This window comes from Mixophyes fleayi, chromosome 12 (genome assembly GCF_038048845.1).
Source record: "Mixophyes fleayi isolate aMixFle1 chromosome 12, aMixFle1.hap1, whole genome shotgun sequence".
Taxonomy (NCBI): domain Eukaryota; kingdom Metazoa; phylum Chordata; class Amphibia; order Anura; family Limnodynastidae; genus Mixophyes; species Mixophyes fleayi.
Genome location: NC_134413.1, coordinates 294,191 through 313,717, shown reverse-complemented (window position 1 = coordinate 313,717; position 19,527 = coordinate 294,191). Strand labels below are relative to the sequence as shown.

The 19,527-nt window shown below is 45.7% G+C and overlaps 1 protein-coding gene across 1 annotated transcript in view; it reads left to right on the top strand.

Annotated features, from left to right (window-relative positions):
- The first annotated feature begins 1,923 nt into the window (after positions 1-1,923).
- Positions 1,924-19,527, top strand: part of SPTLC2 (serine palmitoyltransferase long chain base subunit 2) — a 29,695-nt gene continuing 12,091 nt past the window's right edge. Inside the window, 3 exon segments of the mRNA XM_075192933.1 lie at positions 1,924-1,997; positions 7,631-7,681; positions 7,683-7,827. Coding sequence (XP_075049034.1) covers positions 1,924-1,997; positions 7,631-7,681; positions 7,683-7,827 — 270 coding nt within the window.

Sequence of the window (19,527 nt, the reverse complement as noted above, 5' to 3'; positions counted from 1 at the left end):
TACCTCGAACACTCTGGCACACGTGCCTTGATCGTACTTAGACTTCTGTTGGGCCTGCACTTCCGCTACGCGAGCCCCATAAGATTCTCTAACCGATCTGCGAGCTTTAACACATACTCCACCACCGAAACATCCTGGGTGGGTAGCTCACTCATGAATTGTGTCCCTTAATCGGTTAGGATCTCACTAGAGAACCCTAATCTACTAAATATTCCTAGCAGCGCACCCGCTACCTTTTCCACAGTGATGGAGGACAAAGCTAAAGCCTCAGGATACCTTGTGGCGTAGTCCACCATGGTGAGGATGTGCCTCCTCCCCGATATACTAGGCACAGGCAGGGGACCTACTATGTTCACAACCACTTGCTGAAAAGGTTCCGCAACTATTGGCAAGGACTTGAGGGGAGCACGAGCATTGGGGCACCCAAGCCGTTGACACACATCACAGGATTTACAGTATGCCCAGGCGTCACCCAAAATACCAGGGCAGAAAAGTTCTGTGTCAGGGGCTTCGGGGTTCGGTCCCCTCCCTGGTGTCCATAGGGAATTTGTGAGCAACTGACATCAGTTGCACGCAAAAGCTCTGTGGTACCACCAGTTAAACTTGTTCCCGGACTGGTCTATCCCCATCTACCTTCCTAGCTACATGGTACAGCAACCCTATATGCCAAGTCACACTCCCCACCTCCATCCCTGGAAGGCTACTGTCAGCTTTTCGACTTGTGCCTTCCAGCGAGGGATCAGAGAGCTAAGCTGCCCTGAATTCTTTCCTGTGGCCCTCATTATCGTCTAAGTTAGGACACTCTGCAGGGGGATCTATGTTGGGTCTACTAGGATCAGTCAAATTGAGATCAGTCAAAGGGAGGTCACTGTGGACAGATATACTCATTGCTGGAGCTGGCCTACTGCTAGGGGCAGGAGCATCAACTGGGACCCACACAAGATCAGATTGGCCGGAGACAACATTCTCTGCGTGCTAGGGGACGTAGTATTTCCAGAGGCAAAGAGTTGGCTGATTCCTAAAGAAATAGCAGTTTGAGACTTTTCCTCTGGGCTGCGTGATGTTGTGGTTGCTGGCGATGGCCGTTGACTAGTAGCTATAATCTGTTCCTCTGGGCTGGGTTGTGCTTATGTAGATCCTGAAGCATGTAGGCTGGCAACTTTGCTACGGGTAATAGAGCTGAGAAATGTGGTCACAATTCCCCCCCCCCCAACATTGTTGTCCAAGATCACATCGGTTGGGAGGGCGTCCATAATGGCAACATCTTGCAACTCCTGGCCATCTCTCCAGTCCCAATACACCTTTGCTACAGGCACTTCTTTTTACAGTCCATCTGCCACAGTAACTTTGGCAGCGAGACCCTGCAATACTGCGGCAGGATCAATAAGATGGGGGCTCACTACAGTTATTGAGACTCCTGAGTCTCTCATTCCTTCTCCCTGCAGGGATCCCACTTGGACAGACTACAGGTTCCTCCAGGTTTTTTGGGGGTCTTTCAGACAAACAAGTGACTCTCCGTTGAGTCAACTTCAGACACGCCACACTCCATTGGGCTGGCAGGGGTGGAAACAGTCTCTATAGGCTCACCTTCTCCAGTTATGCAAGTCAGCCAGGACCTAGGACTCAGATTAGGGCACAAGTCTGTAGTGCTGGGGCTGTGGGACAGTTCATCCTTAGGTAACTCCAGGGACAGGGCAGTGGATGGCGAGAGGTAACCAGAGGGTTGGATGCTTCCTTTTGGTGGTGAGTAGAAGAGGGGTGTCCCCCTAATTGTACAGTCCTTTGGAGTTGGCTGCTAACCTGGCGCTTCTGCAAATGCTGCCACATATTGATCTGCCAACTGCTTCCAGGGTGGTTGGCTTCCTGTCCAGCACCCATTCCTTTACTTCTGGTGTGCACCAGCAGTGAAACTGTTCTTGGCACATGAGGTCTATTACCTCCTCCATGATCTGGACACCAGCTGTCTGCACTTACTTCCTGGCCGACTTCAGCAGCAGGTTGGAAAACTCCTCATGGGTGGCGTGGAGGTTATTGGCAAGGTCCCGGAATTTCTGAGGTTAGGTTTCTGGGGTAATAGTGTGCCACCATTTAAGGAGTGCCCTTTTTACTATATCATAGTCCGCAGTCCTCTGAGGGCACACCATGGTAGGCCTCCATTGCACGTTTGTAACGCTCCGGTTCCGCAAACGGGTACCTGTCTCGTTACCTGCATCTCATTGATCTGGAAACTGCTATGTTTCAGCGTCACATACTATTCATTCATTCAGCTATTATAAGATCTGCGCAGGTGCAAGTCTATTGCACTTCAGGGCCTCCTCCCTCTTTTCATTGGCTAAGCATTATTGGAGCACTATTTAAACCTCCTGGATTCACCTGTCTGATGCCTGTTCTTCAAGCTCACTTCCTGCAGCCTGTGGTTCTGGTTCCTGTTCTCCTCGTGGTTTGCGTGTATTCCAGCGTGCTCTCAGTTCGTGATGTGTTGAACTATCGCTGCTCCAGTACCTCCCTTACCATCTCCAGTATACTTCATCGTGACAGCTCCAGTTCTCTCATCGCTACCACACCCGTGACTCATCAGCTGTTGTCCCGAGTTACTTCCACTACTCCAGTCTGCTCTCAGCCTGTGTCCGTATTGAACTACCGCTGCTCCAGTACCTCTATTACCATCTCCGGAGTATTTCATTGTGACAGCCTCGGTTCTCTCACTGCTGCCTCTCTGAGCCGCTACTAAGTCAGAAACTATCAGCTGTTATTCCGAGTTACCGCCGCTATTCCAGCCTGCTCTCAGTTTGTGGCCTGTGTTGAATTATCACTGCTCCAGTACCTCTCTTACCACCCTCAGTGTATATGTGAGGTAACCCGTCTCTCAGGCAGTCTGTGCTGTGTATATATGAGGTAATCCATCTTTCAGTCTGTGCTGTGTACATATGAGGTAACCCGTCTCTCAGGCAGTCTGTGCTGTGTATATATGAGGTAACCCGTCTCTCAGTCTGTGCTGTGTATATATGAGGTAACCTGTCTCTCAGGCAGTCTGTGCTGTGTATATATGAGGTAACCCATCTCTCAGTCTGTGCTGTGTATATATGAGGTAACCCGTCTCTCCGGCAGTCTGTGCTGTGTATATATGAGGTAACCCGTCTCTCAGGCAGTCTGTGCTGTGTATATATGAGGTAACCCGTCTCTCAGGCAGTCTGTGCTATGTATATATGAGGTAACCCGTCTCTCAGTCTGTGCTGTGTATATATGAGGTAACCCGTCTCTCAGGCAGTCTGTGCTGTGTATATATGAGGTAACCCGTCTCTCAGGCAGTCTGTGCTGTGTATATATGAGGTAACCTGTCTCTCAGGCAGTCTGTGCTGTGTATACATGAGGTAACTCGTCTCTCAGGCAGTCTGTGCTGTGTATATATGAGGTAACCCATCTCTCAGGCAGTCTGTGCTGTGTATATATGAGGTAACCTGTCTCTCAGGCAGTCTGTGCTGTGTATATATGAGGTAACCCGTCTCTCAGTCTGTGCTGTGTATATATGAGGTAACCCATCTCTCAGGCAGTCTGTGCTGTGTATATATGAGGTAACCTGTCTCTCAGGCAGTCTGTGCTGTGTATATATGAGGTAACCCGTCTCTCAGTCTGTGCTGTGTATATATGAGGTAACCTGTCTCTCAGGCAGTCTGTGCTGTGTATATATGAGGTAACCTGTCTCTCAGGCAGTCTGTGCTGTGTATATATGAGGTAACCTGTCTCTCAGGCAGTCTGTGCTGTGTATATATGAGGTAACCCGTCTCTCCGGCAGTCTGTGCTGTGTATATATGAGGTAACCCGTCTCTCAGGCAGTCTGTGCTGTGTATATATGAGGTAACCCGTCTCTCAGGCAGTCTGTGCTATGTATATATGAGGTAACCCGTCTCTCAGTCTGTGCTGTGTATATATGAGGTAACCCGTCTCTCAGGCAGTCTGTGCTGTGTATATATGAGGTAACCCGTCTCTCAGGCAGTCTGTGCTGTGTATATATGAGGTAACCTGTCTCTCAGGCAGTCTGTGCTGTGTATACATGAGGTAACTCGTCTCTCAGGCAGTCTGTGCTGTGTATATATGAGGTAACCCATCTCTCAGGCAGTCTGTGCTGTGTATATATGAGGTAACCTGTCTCTCAGGCAGTCTGTGCTGTGTATATATGAGGTAACCCGTCTCTCAGTCTGTGCTGTGTATATATGAGGTAACCCATCTCTCAGGCAGTCTGTGCTGTGTATATATGAGGTAACCTGTCTCTCAGGCAGTCTGTGCTGTGTATATATGAGGTAACCCGTCTCTCAGTCTGTGCTGTGTATATATGAGGTAACCTGTCTCTCAGGCAGTCTGTGCTGTGTATATATGAGGTAACCTGTCTCTCAGGCAGTCTGTGCTGTGTATATATGAGGTAACCTGTCTCTCAGGCAGTCTGTGCTGTGTATATATGAGGTAACCCGTCTCTCAGGCAGTCTGTGCTGTGTATATATGAGGTAACCCGTCTCTCAGGCAGTCTGTGCTGTGTGTATATATGAGGTAACCTGTCTCTCAGGCAGTCTGTGCTGTGTATATATGAGGTAACCTGTCTCTCAGGCAGTCTGTGCTGTGTGTATATATGAGGTAACCTGTCTCTCAGGCAGTCTGTGCTGTGTATATATGAGGTAACCCGTCTCTCAGGCAGTCTGTGCTGTGTATATATGAGGTAACCCGTCTCTCAGGCAGTCTGTGCTGTGTATATATGAGGTAACCCGTCTCTCAGGCAGTCTGTGCTGTGTATATATGAGGTAACCTGTCTCTCAGGCAGTCTGTGCTGTGTATATATGAGGTAACCTGTCTCTCAGTCTGTGCTGTGTATATATGAGGTAACCTGTCTCTCAGGCAGTCTGTGCTGTGTATATATGAGGTAACCCGTCTCTCAGTCTGTGCTGTGTATATATGAGGTAACCCGTCTCTCAGGCAGTCTGTGCTGTGTATATATGAGGTAACCCGTCTCTCAGGCAGTCTGTGCTGTGTATATATGAGGTAACCTGTCTCTCAGTCTGTGCTGTGTATATATGAGGTAACCTGTCTCTCAGTCTGTGCTGTGTATATATGAGGTAACCTGTCTCTCAGGCAGTCTGTGCTGTGTATATATGAGGTAACCCGTCTCTCAGTCTGTGCTGTGTATATATGAGGTAACCTGTCTCTCAGGCAGTGTGTGCTGTGTATATATGAGGTAACCTGTCTCTCAGGCAGTCTGTGCTGTGTATATATGAGGTAACCTGTCTCTCAGGCAGTCTGTGCTGTGTATATATGAGGTAACCTGTCTCTCAGGCAGTCTGTGCTGTGTATATATGAGGTAACCTGTCTCTCAGTCTGTGCTGTGTATATATGAGGTAACCCGTCTCTCAGGCAGTCTGTGCTGTGTATATATGAGGTAACCTGTCTCTCAGTCTGTGCTGTGTATATATGAGGTAACCTGTCTCTCAGGCAGTCTGTGCTGTGTATATATGAGGTAACCTGTCTCTCAGGCAGTCTGTGCTGTGTATATATGAGGTAACCTGTCTCTCAGTCTGTGCTGTGTATATATGAGGTAACCTGTCTCTCAGGCAATCTGTGCTGTGTATATATGAGGTAACCTGTCTCTCAGGCAGTGTGTGCTGTGTATATATGAGGTAACCTGTCTCTCAGGCAGTCTGTGCTGTGTATATATGAGGTAACCTGTCTCTCAGGCAGTCTGTGCTGTGTATATATGAGGTAACCTGTCTCTCAGTCTGTGCTGTGTATATATGAGGTAACCTGTCTCTCAGGCAGTCTGTGCTGTGTATATATGAGGTAACCCGTCTATCAGGCAGTCTGTGCTGTGTATATATGAGGTAACCTGTCTCTCAGTCTGTGCTGTGTATATATGAGGTAACCTGTCTCTCAGGCAGTCTGTGCTGTGTATATATGAGGTAACCTGTCTCGCAGGCAGTGTGTGCTGTGTATATATGAGGTAACCTGTCTCTCAGGCAGTCTGTGCTGTGTATATATGAGGTAACCTGTCTCTCAGGCAGTCTGTGCTGTGTATATATGAGGTAACCTGTCTCTCAGGCAGTCTGTGCTGTGTATATATGAGGTAACCTGTCTCTCAGTCTGTGCTGTGTATATATGAGGTAACCCGTCTCTCAGGCAGTCTGTGCTGTGTATATATGAGGTAACCTGTCTCTCAGTCTGTGCTGTGTATATATGAGGTAACCTGTCTCTCAGGCAGTCTGTGCTGTGTATATATGAGGTAACCTGTCTCTCAGGCAGTCTGTGCTGTGTATATATGAGGTAACCTGTCTCTCAGTCTGTGCTGTGTATATATGAGGTAACCTGTCTCTCAGGCAATCTGTGCTGTGTATATATGAGGTAACCTGTCTCTCAGGCAGTCTGTGCTGTGTATATATGAGGTAACCTGTCTCTCAGGCAGTCTGTGCTGTGTATATATGAGGTAACCTGTCTCTCAGGCAGTCTGTGCTGTGTATATATGAGGTAACCCGTCTATCAGGCAGTCTGTGCTGTGTATATATGAGGTAACCTGTCTCTCAGGCAGTCTGTGCTGTGTATATATGAGGTAACCCGTCTATCAGGCAGTCTGTGCTGTGTATATATGAGGTAACCTGTCTCTCAGTCTGTGCTGTGTATATATGAGGTAACCTGTCTCTCAGGCAGTCTGTGCTGTGTATATATGAGGTAACCTGTCTCTCAGGCAGTCTGTGCTGTGTATATATGAGGTAACCTGTCTCTCAGTCTGTGCTGTGTATATACGAGGTAACCTGTCTCTCAGTCTGTGCTGTGTATATATGAGGTAACCTGTCTCTCAGGCAGTCTGTGCTGTGTATATATGAGGTAACCTGTCTCTCAGTCTGTGCTGTGTATATATGAGGTAACCTGTCTCTCAGGCAGTCTGTGCTGTGTATATATGAGGTAACCTGTCTCTCAGGCAGTCTGTGCTGTGTATATATGAGGTAACCTGTCTCTCAGGCAGTCTGTGCTGTGTATATATGAGGTAACCTGTCTCTCAGGCAGTCTGTGCTGTGTATATATGAGGTAACCTGTCTCTCAGTCTGTGCTGTGTATATATGAGGTAACCCGTCTCTCAGGCAGTCTGTGCTGTGTATATATGAGGTAACCTGTCTCTCAGTCTGTGCTGTGTATATATGAGGTAACCTGTCTCTCAGTCTGTGCTGTGTATATATGAGGTAACCTGTCTCTCAGGCAGTCTGTGCTGTGTATATATGAGGTAACCCGTCTCTCAGGCAGTCTGTGCTGTGTATATATGAGGTAACCTGTCTCTCAGTCTGTGCTGTGTATATATGAGGTAACCCGTCTCTCAGGCAGTGTGTGCTGTGTATATATGAGGTAATCTGAGTCTGACATCTGTCATGTATGAGAGATGTTTGTCATAGGCTGTGACACAGGGATGTCCCCGCCCACATATCATAGCCCCGCCCACAGAGGTTACTATGGATCACACACGTGACGTGTCTGTAGGTTTTTCGCTGTCGGCGTCATCGCCGTCGCTCCCTGTTAAGCCCCGCCTTTCTTCTCCTCCGATTGGCTGCTATGCAAAGTTTAAGGTGGGCTCCGCCCATGACGTCTGAGCCTGTGATTGGCTGAGCGGCCGCCCTGAGTTCCGGTATCGGGCTGCTGGGCGTGGCCGCAGTGACAGGAGAGAGGCCGGAGATGCCGCGCTACAGCGCCGGAGAGGGCCCCAGGGGCCACAGCCACATGCCCACCATGAACGGGGGCTGCAAGCCGGAGAATGGGGGTCTGAAGAACGGATATGTGAGGAACGGAGACTGTCCAGAGAGCAGGGTGAGAGGGTGTTATTATATACAGGGTGTTATTATATACAGGATGAGAGGGTGTTATTACACACAGGGGGAGAGGGTGTTATTACACACAGGGGGAGAGGGTGTTATTACACACAGGGGGAGAGGGTGTTATTACACACAGGGGGAGAGGGTGTTATTACACACAGGGTGAGAGGGTGTTATTACATACAGGGTGAGAGGGTGTTATTATATACAGGGTGTTATTATATACAGGATGAGAGGGTGTTATTACACACAGGGGGAGAGGGTGTTATTACACACAGGGGGAGAGGGTGTTATTACACACAGGGGGAGAGGGTGTTATTACACACAGGGGGAGAGGGTGTTATTACACACAGGGTGAGAGGGTGTTATTACATACAGGGTGAGAGGGTGTTATTATATACAGGGTGTTATTATATACAGGATGAGAGGGTGTTATTACACACAGGGGGAGAGGGTGTTATTACACACAGGGGGAGAGGGTGTTATTACACACAGGGGGAGAGGGTGTTATTACACACAGGGGGAGAGGGTGTTATTACACACAGGGTGAGAGGGTGTTATTACACACAGGGGGAGAGGGTGTTATTACACACAGGGGGAGAGGGTGTTATTACACACAGGGTGAGAGGGTGTTATTACACACAGGGTGAGAGGGTGTTATTACACACAGGGTGAGAGGGTGTTATTACACACAGGGGGAGAGGGTGTTATTACACACAGGGGGAGAGGGTGTTATTACACACAGGGGGAGAGGGTGTTATTACACACAGGGTGAGAGGGTGTTATTACACACAGGGTGAGAGGGTGTTATTACACACAGGGGGAGAGGGTGTTATTACACACAGGGTGAGAGGGTGTTATTACACACAGGGTGAGAGGGTGTTATTACACACAGGGGGAGAGGGTGTTATTACACACAGGGTGAGAGGGTGTTATTACACACAGGGTGAGAGGGTGTTATTACACACAGGGTGAGAGGGTGTTATTACACACAGGGGGAGAGGGTGTTATTACACACAGGGGGAGAGGGTGTTATTACACACAGGGGGAGAGGGTGTTATTACACACAGGGGGAGAGGGTGTTATTACACACAGGGGGAGAGGGTGTTATTACACACAGGGTGAGAGGGTGTTATTACACACAGGGTGAGAGGGTGTTATTACACACAGGGTGAGAGGGTGTTATTACACACATGGGGAGAGGGTGTTATTACATACAGGGTGTTATTACACGCAGGGGGAGAGGGTGTTATTACATACAGGGTGTTATTACACGCAGGGGGAGAGGGTGTTATTACATACAGGGTGTTATTACACGCATGGGGAGAGGGTGTTATTACATACAGGGTGTTATTACACGCAGGGGGAGAGGGTGTTATTACATACAGGGTGTTATTACACGCATGGGGAGAGGGTGTTATTACACACAGGGGGAGAGGGTGTTATTACACACAGGGGGAGAGGGTGTTATTACACACAGGGGGAGAGGGTGTTATTACACACAGGGGGAGAGGGTGTTATTACACACAGGGGGAGAGGGTGTTATTACACACAGGGTGAGAGGGTGTTATTACACACAGGGTGAGAGGGTGTTATTACACACAGGGTGAGAGGGTGTTATTATATACAGGGTGTTATTACACGCAGGGGGAGAGGGGGTGATGTTACACAGCGGGTGTTATTACATACAGGGTGAGAGGGTGCGAGGTTACACACAGGGTGTTATTACATACAGGGTGAGAGGGTGTTATTACATACAGGGTGAGACAGGGCGATGTTACACAGCGGGTGTTATTACATACAGGGTGAGAGAGGGTGATCTTACACAGTGGGTGTTATTACGTAGTGGAGGAAGAGGTGGCACCAGGATGCACTATGGGAAGATGGAGGCAGTACGATGCTTTGGGCAATGTTCTGCTGGTAAACCTTGGGTCCTGACATTCATGTGGATGTTACATTGACACGTACCAGCTACCTAAACATTGTTACAGACCAAGTACACCTTATCATGGCAGCGGTATTACCTGATGGCAGTGGCCTCTTTCCGCAGGATAATGCGTCCTGCCACACTGCAAAAATTGTTTAGGAATGGATTGAGGAACATAAGAGCTCAAGGTGCTGACTTGGCCTCCAAATTCCCCAGATCTCAATCCGATCGAGCATCTGTGGGATGAGCTGGAACAAGTCTGAGCCACGGTGGTCCCACCTGGCAACTTACAGGATCTGCTGCTAACGTCTTGGTGCCAGATACCACAGGACACCTCAGAGGTCTTGTGGAGTCCAGGCCTCGACGGGTCAGAGCTGTTTTGGCAGCACGAGAGGGACCTACACAATATTAGGAAGGTGGTTTTAATGTTGTGTATGTGTTGGATGAGAGAGGGTTGATTATCTGGCCACACAGGAAATATCTTTAGGTATATTGGGCTATTTGGATACAAGAATATCGGTTGGATCTTTATAGGACATGTTGGTAAATTAGGTAATGCTGGCAGATCACTGTGTGCGGTCCTCTCCATCTGTTCTAACAGACCCTGTGCTGTTGATCACATCTGTCTCCAGTCCAGCCATTTCTTTGTGGACACGGCCTCTGTTCCTGTAGTAATGTGAGGTTGACGATACATAGGGTATGATTGTGATTTTGTTTATCTGGCAGCGAGGTCAGTAATGGCTCCATACGCACAATGATTGGTTCGGGGGAGGTGGGGCTCTGAATCTGCGGGTTAGAGTAATAATATAAGAAGATGGGACCGGGGATTTAGAGGCAGGATGGGATTATCAGAGGATGCACATGGACGATGACTGTAGTTGATCAGTAATGTATATCACCAGACAGTGTGGAAATGGGATATACATGTTTGTTTGTGTAGGAGGGAATGTTTTGCCACAGTACACTATTGTTCCAGTGGGTGACATTTCCTGTTAATAGCTCTTGGTATTTATAAGTGAGCCAGGGTGATCCTGGATTCCCTTCTTGTTCTCCAGTATAACTCTGCTAGTCCCTGTACTCAGCATTTCTATTACACGTATTCCAAGCATAGTTATTGTTGCTCTTTGACTTGTGACACATGGTCAGGAAGAGTAAGTTTCCAGGTAAAATGATTTGTGTCACAATAGCTAAGTTTTCATCAGGGGTTGAGTGAAAAACCGATGACCGGTATGTACTGTGTTGGAAGAGACGTTACATGAGTAAAGCCGTGATCACATGACTTGCTTATGGACGTGGTACCCTGACCATGGGCTTGAGGGACTGGTCTCATGACCTGTAGAATGTCTGACTGTACATAGTCACATGCAGATGGATGGCTCACAAGAGTAATTGTATGTATGTGTGACTGACCAGTTTACACACAGTACATGGGTGTACTCAGGACATGTATAAGGTTTCCACTGTGTTAGTTGCATAGACAAATCCTCACTAAGGTCCTTGACGTATTTTGTGTTCCTGGGCTGAGGGGCTGACCGTCTGTTTCTAGCCTCCCACTAGGAGACTAAACGCAAGATTGCCATGGAGTGACTGCTTCTTAGCAATGCATAATAATTGTGAGCCATTTAATGTTCTAAATAACCTCTCTTCACCTTCTATAGGCAATAGCATACAAGTGTGCAGAGTTATGTATTTAGGTATGTGCTTTTGCTGAGAACACAGCAGAGGAATTTCTGCTTTGCAGTGTAGGAATCTGATGTATAGAACAAATGTTCTAGTCTTGCCTGTCTTCTCCTCTGGCAAGTTCTGTACTTATTAGAAAGGATTGTTTTAGGTCCAACTGCTGAAACGTTGACACCTCCTTGTAGGGCTCATCCGAGATACAATCACTGATTAGGGTGCACAGTGCTGTATGTCTAATATACAGGAATAACCCTTATTCACTGTATTCTGCTCTGTTCCTATTACACAAACTCCAAACCTGATCATTTCACACATTGTAGAGAAAATGGTCTTGTGACATCATTAATAGTCTTAATTCTATGTCACCAATAGACAGAAAGCAGAGCACAGATTGTCACTATTCCTGCATGTGTCTGGAATGAGCAGTGTACACGGATAACTAGATTATCCTGAGTACAGCAAGAATGTTTTCTTCTGCTATATGTGGTCTTTCTGTTAACGGTTTTCCTAATCCTCATTTATCTGCACACTGTGCTGGTGATTAAGTAGAGTGTGATCTATCCTGGTGGAATGCTCAGCATTGTTCAACATCACATATACAAATAGATTTTATCCTTCTAGATCTTGTGAGGTATGCAGAGCTGGCTGAGGTTTCCCCATTGTGATGTTAACAGTAACCAGGGATTTGTAAGCACACGTCCTCCTCCGTTCACATGTCAGTGTTGTAATGCTACTCTTGTTTAAGTTTCCAAACAACGTTGCTGGGAGTGTCCAGAGAGATTCCACCTATGGCTGATTAGAATGTGTTGACTGTAACCTGCACGTATTGATTCTTTAGCAATTAAAGTTCAGATTGAAAAAATAATCATAATCATCATTGTGATGTGTGAAATGTCAGTGTTACTGTATAGTACAGTCTATAACAGGATACATTTCTGTGTGGAGTTTGTATGTTCTCCCCGTGTTTGCGTAGGTTTCCTCCCACATCCCAAAAACATACTAGTAGGTTAATTGATTGCTAACAAATTGACCCTAGTCTGTGTGTGTGTATGTTGGGGAATTTAGACTAAGCTCCAATGGGGCAGGGACTGATGTGAGTTCTCTGTACATCGCTGCAGATTTAGTGGCGCTATATAAATAGCTGGTGATGATGACAACATTCTTATATTACATTGGATGATGATAACTTTCTGGAGCAGTCATATGTCCGGATCGGATTACTCTGCCTCCCTGTCGGGGGGGGGGGGGGGGGGGACTACAGATTTGTCTTAGGGCTCCTGTACCCTGCTGATACTGACCACCCTTGTTTGTGCTACTTGGCCACCCGATAATTGCAGACTAAGTGACAACTGCGCACTGTGTGGTGCCTGTAGTAGGAGAGTAGTCACCAGGCTCCTTCACTGGCACTTGGAACTGGCTACTTCTGGGTGGTGTATGTTGCTGCTGCAGCGCCTCTTTGCTGGTAGTTATATACAGCACTGCAGAACTACGACTGGTTTCTCCTGAATGCTTACTTCTGTAAAGCGCTAGGGAATTTGCTGTCGCTATATAAATAGATAGATGATGATCAGGACTCTAGAGTAGAAGGCACAGCATTGACTCTGGACACTTTTTCAGCAAAGGACAGCTGGGGACGGATTAGAATTGTAGTTCTTATCTGTAGGTCACAGGAATTCGGCAGATAATGGGTGTCTTGTTGGAAAAGAACAATATCTTTGCTGTTTACTTGTTCAAAGCTTGCGGTTACACACAAGGCCCACTTTAAGGTAGTAGATGTTACACATAAACACGTGCTCCTTTATATAAACCCAAAAGCAGTTTCCATCCCTGCTATAAATTCAAATAAGCCCTAGAAATACTGAAATAATTCTAGGGGGTGATGGGAACAGGATGGCCAATTTAAAAAGAATGTAGTGGTCAAGGTAACACCATCCACTTATCTTTCCTCACACTAGATGCTAAAATAACATACCATATGCTGTCACAGTCACTCAAACGTGCTGTGGGTATTTACAGCAGTCAGTTCCTGAATAATATTCAGCCTTTTTTATTAACAACCTACATCAATAGAATTTTTTTTTATTTATGGTAAGGCTTTCCGGCCACAGCCTCCCACAGACTACAAATATTTAGCACGTTGTAGTATATTTACAGCATCTCGGTTCTGTCTATACAGTGGGTTGTAGGGATCGCATGGATTTGGTCATGTGGGCAGACTTACTAAATTGTCGTCTCATACAAAACAAGTTTGGATTTTAGTGCTCGGTTTAATTATACAAATCTTGATTAGTCATGTCTGCTTGATGCTAATATTTGCAGCATTTTCAAAAGAGCATTGATTAGGTATGATCAATTAAGGAGCATTTGTCTTGCAGTAACTGAAAATCATACATGTAACACGTGAAGCCAGTCTGAAATACAAGTAAAGGTACGTTAATTATTGACATAAAAAATGTATTCCTTCGTGGTGGCTTTGGAACTGCTGGCTGTGGCTTTCTGGGTATCCGTTTAAGGAGCTGCGAAAGGAAGTTTGCACTCTCCGACTATGATATGCTCCTCATGGTATCTGATCCAAAACGCTCTATTCCGGCTATTAAGAAGAGCAAACCAAAGAAAAGGAGTAAGTTTGTTCCTGAACAAACCATGTTATAATCCAAGGGGTGCAAATTAACGTATGTGCAAACTAATAAACTAAATACTGGCTGTTTTTTCATGTAGCATAGAAATACTTGATGGCTTTATTTTTACACTGAAATTTACAGTTGATCTAGGATATGACCTACCCCAACTATAAATCTGTACCACACATTTTACATATACCTCCCCCTGCAATGGAAGATGGTTTTGCCCACGTGCTAAGTTACTCCTTTTTTATGCTTTACTCTCCATAATGACTCCGGCCCTATCTATCTGGCTCTTTTACTGGGTCCAAAAGTAGCCTTTCCAAATCTGAGCTAATGCCCTTAACGGAAACCATCCTTATTAGACATGACACAGATATTACATCTAGTGAACTAGACTTTGTTGTTATTGGTTCACAATGCCGATAACTAGCGTGTTATCTTCCCCCTGCAGATGTTGTCACTCAGCCTCACGTAATTTGACCTTCATACTTGTCCCAGGTAATTCTCCTGCTTTATATGGCATAACCCAAAACCCTGAATTGCCAGGAACAAACTAATTCTCGAGAAGAATCACGGGGTTATAGGCTTACCTGACCTTGTGCACCTCAATAGGGCAGTCTTACTCCGGTGCATATTGGACTGGTTTTTGAACCAGAAATATTTTACAAATAGAGCCTTGGAGGAGGAACTATTTCACCCCTATTCCAAGGCCGTGTTACATCTTCCAAGAACTCTAATTCTGTCACAGTTTCATCAAAATATTCCACACTTGCCAACTCTCCCGAAATGTCTGGGAGACTCATTTTGCGAGAGTCTCCTGGACTCCCGGGTGAGTGTGGCAATCTCCCGAATTCTGCCCCACTTCACTAGGAAGTGCCCCACTTCCTAGTGAAGTGGGCAGAATTAGGTCCCCAACATTGCGATTCCCCGTGAATTGCAGTGTTTGGCCCCAGCTGTCAAATGACACTTTTGCGTCATGACGTCACAGGGGGCGGGGTCAAAATGACTCAATTTTGGCGCCCCGCTCCCCTCACGCCCACCTCCACTGGCAGGCTCTCGGAAGAGAGCTGAAGAAAGTTGCTAAGTATGAAATATTCTTTGTAGGGATAGCAATAAAGCCTGGATCCAAATCACTAAAAAATACAATCAAAATGACAAACATTCTAGATTTATCCCAATTTGGGGAAACCCAGTTTTGAGTCAGCCTTAAGGGACTTCTTGCTATAAAAGATGTTCTATCCTGGGGGCATGATGTACAGCTTACAACAGCTTTGTGAGAAATTCGACATTCCCAATGCTCAATTCTTACAAGTACGTCATTACATCTCCTCGTTAACGCTAGCTCATAAAAAGCTGGGACCCACTGATGTCCTGGACCCTTTGATTACTTTTCTGAAGGCTTATACATATAGGATACAATATTTATACACTGGTCTTATGCTGATACAGTAGTGGTCTGGGCTATAACACTGGTTTGGTTATGGTTGGTACATCCTTGTGCCACCATCCCCGATTCTCTGCTACAAAACTTTGAATCCATATGGAGATTTCTGCTTCATCCTGACTTTAGGAGGTTCATCTTAAGTCCATTAATAGGGCCTACATATCCCAGTCCCAGCGCCAGTATATGGAGGGGAAGTCGGGGATGTGCTCTAAGTGCAAATCATGGCAGGCAGATCTTTTACATGATCTTCAATTGTAAGAAAATCGGCAAATATTGGGTTATCAATTTCATTAACGTCTGTTTAGACATCCGCATAACCAGTGATCTGCAGGTACTTTTGTTTGCCAACTTGGATCTTCGGAAAGACGTTCCCACTCACTGCATTGTACACGGTCTTAATGGTTATTGTAACTATTGCCAAACAATTGATCTTGCGTTAGTGGACAACGCCACCTCTTCTTAGTACACTAAAAACGGATTTGTTAGATGTTCTTTGTCTAGATAGGAGGCCGCTCTCCCTGTTATAGAAAAAGGTGTTGAAAAAGTCCATAGAAAATGTGGTTTATATCTTGACTTGTTTGATGTTACTGTACAAACTAATGTTATAAAGTTGATTGAATCCATCGACTGGTATTTACTGTGGCAAAATGAATAATGTACTAACTAATCTCTTATGCTACATCTCTGACTTCTTCTCATATCAATTTGGACTCCGTTCTCCTTTCCCTTCTCCATCTCCCAACCCATACGCCCCCGGCTGTGCACTACCTTATTAACAGTGGACGTGGAGGAGAGACACTGAGACACAATCGTTTAGATTCTTTATTGTATGTTTTCTTTTGATAGATGTATTTTCACTTTCTTTACACAAGAACTTTAATTACTCTGTTTGTCTAAGGCTACGATGTCTTCTGTGATTTTCATGTTATATGTTTCTGTAATTTAACTGGAAAGACGCGATCCTACTGAATTTTTTTTTCCAAACTGAGTTATACCAGCTTACTTGATAATTTTATGCTTTGTATTTTTAATTGCTCTTTTCTTAAAAAATAATAATCAAAAAAGCTTATCCCAATGATCCCATTAAAACCATTTCTTTGTACTAGTGATATTTTGCCAAAGTAAGGCCGTAAAGGTACACGGCGTAACCCGGGGGCCACTGAGCGGTGTTACCCACAGCAGGTGGTGGGGGGGGGGTCTGTAAAATTTAGTTGCGCCGCTGACAAGTGGGGGGTGCCTGTAGTTCGTGGCTACGCTGCTGGCAGGGGTCTCGCCTATATGATCAACACCAATATGTTTCTTTCTACAATCCTCCGCCCCTTATCTGCCTCAATCTAGCAACTGTAAAAGATTTCCGTGATCTCCAAATATTTGGGTGAAGGGTAAATGCTGGTTGTCACGTTCCTGCTTTAGTTTCATGCCCACGAGCGGTCTAGATAGGAAAGCATTCTCCTTGTTGTACAGATACGGCTGTGTGTACGTGACACTGTAAAGGGCTGTAAAATAATTATTTTACAGGTCTATTTATTAATTAACAGGGTTTTGCCCCAGATTGAAGTCTCCATTGAATTTGATGAGGACTGCGGTAAAATGTGAAACTTGGCCTAAGGCAGGAGAGATCTATGATCTATATCTATGATCTCTTCTGTGTTAGACTTTTGTTACATAGCCAGATAACTAACAAAAATGCCTAAAACATGCCGAAAAAGCAGTTTCCGTATGGTTTATGGCTTAATAAATAGGCCCTTAATGTTTTTTAGTGTCCTTCTCTCCTCCCACATGTATGATATCTATGTTCCCGGTCACATCTGTGCGGCCCCTGTATATCTACTGTTATCTATGCAGCCTCCTTGTTTCCATTCTTTTCACTGCTCTCTGCAGCCCTCGCATATCTCCTCTCTTCCCTCGTGTTTGTCCTCTGCTGAGTCCCTTTTACCCATATTGTTAATACATATAATCTCCTCTCACTGTAAGCAGCCGGATATCTGCTCTTGGTAGGGATCTAGGATCTGATTGTCCGTAGACCAGAGATTGCTGTACCCCTGGCACTGCTGTAGAGATGTCTGGGGTATGGTTGTACTCATCAGACTGATCATCTGGCAATGAGAAATAAAGCTTAGTAGTGTCCTCCGGAGCACGTTGCTATAGAAGTCTGCAGCTAGTGACAGGACCCGCTCTTCATGATCTAACTATAGGGACATGAGCAGAGAACACACGTGGGTTCATGTTGGTTGGCCGACATGTGAGTAGTGTCCTGGTGCTCAGTGCTACTATTACCCTGGATATGGTGGAGCTGTAGCAGAGGGAAGAGAAATGGCAGCTAGAAGGAGATAGAGGGTCTTTGACCTGGGGAGATGCTGTGCCGGGAGGAGGAGAAGCGGAGGCTTAGATGTAGTTTTTGGACACCTGCAGGGGCTATTTAATGACTGCATGATGATCCTTCTGTCAAGCCCAGGAGCAGTTCATGTTACTGTAGGCCTCACTGATGGTGTATAGAGTGGATGTAGTAAATACTACAATAAATGAATATTGCAGATACTATTCTAGTAATAATAAGTGCATCCCCAAACCTGCAGATTTCTCCTTGGGCTTTACTTGCTGCCACCAGTGTAGTGATTGAGCCCCAGAGACCCAGTGTGCAGGCCGTGCTACAAGGAGTGACTGGACGGCAGATTTATGATACCGCAGTAAACTGCAACTAACTGATGTAATTCTCTCCCAAATGTGTACACAAGTGAACAGACAGAATACTTCTTCTATGCAATAAAATATTGTGATCACTGTGCAGAATGATTATTGATACTATTTCTAACTTGTAATTAAGTGACTACTAGTTTTTAATACTGTAGCTTCATTATTCCAGATGCATTGTGGGTACTGTAATGTTAATACTTTTATTTGCAGAGATTCTCTGTTCTTTATCTGAAGGAGTAAACTGTTGATGTACAGATCTGAAGCTGTACTCTTCCAGTAGTAATACCGCTGCTCGGTGACAGGACAGGCTGTTACTATCGGGCAGGATCCTTGTAATGATGGGTTTAGTGTTAGGGGAATGATGGGGTGAGTCTAGGATACGTGTGTGTCAGGGAGTGAGATCTGATGATGCCTCTCCCTGTTACACGCCTGTTCTTGGCCGTCTTCCACATACCGTGTCTCTTCGTTGCTTAGTCTGACAGTGTTGGCCAAGCTCTGGCTTCTTGCTGCCAGGTCAGTGTGGAATTATTGGAATATTTGTAATTGACTGTTTAAAATATATGTGTGATTTTAAGATTTCTTTTAATGTTTTGGCTAAAAAACCAAAACAGACTTCTCCTGGTGGGGGCAGGGAAAGCTGGGGGAACTGTCACCGCTCCTTGTTTCCAGAACCTGGGACTTGCGGACGAAGCTGCGGTGCTGGTGGTCCAGTGCTGGACTGTTCATAGGATGGAGGCTGATTGCCTTCTGCTAAGTGTGCGCGTGGGTAAAAACTATAAATACTGTGTAACAGCTGTCTCTGAACAAATAAGCATCACTGATAGAATATCCTGCTCTGATCCTGTGAGACGCCTTCACCTGCTGTCTTCCTGTAAGCCCAACCTGTCATTCATTAGCCCAAACTTACATGCCACAACCTGACTTGCCCATATCTGGCCAACACCTCTGTTAATAAATATTTTCTCCCCTTGCTGTTTACGCCATCTTGCTGCGTTGCTGCGTGTACATGATGCCACACATGGTCCCTCCATACACACAGGAACGTGTTGCTGTATAGCGCTTTAGTTGTTGCACAAGGACGCAGCAGGCGCTCTCTTTACAGCGACATAAGTAAAATGCTCGACTGCTCTATTGAGGAGACGTAGAAGCGCGCAAGGATTACAGCGAAGATCTAGAGGAAAGGATCCCCAGGCTCTTTATCATAGAAAAGTTATACAGCAGAAATAATAAAAAGATTAATGAACTACTCGTGCTTAGTATGGATTAATCCCATTTATTTAAAATTGATCATTCGAAAGTTCTAATCTATCCTTTTTTTTTTTTTTT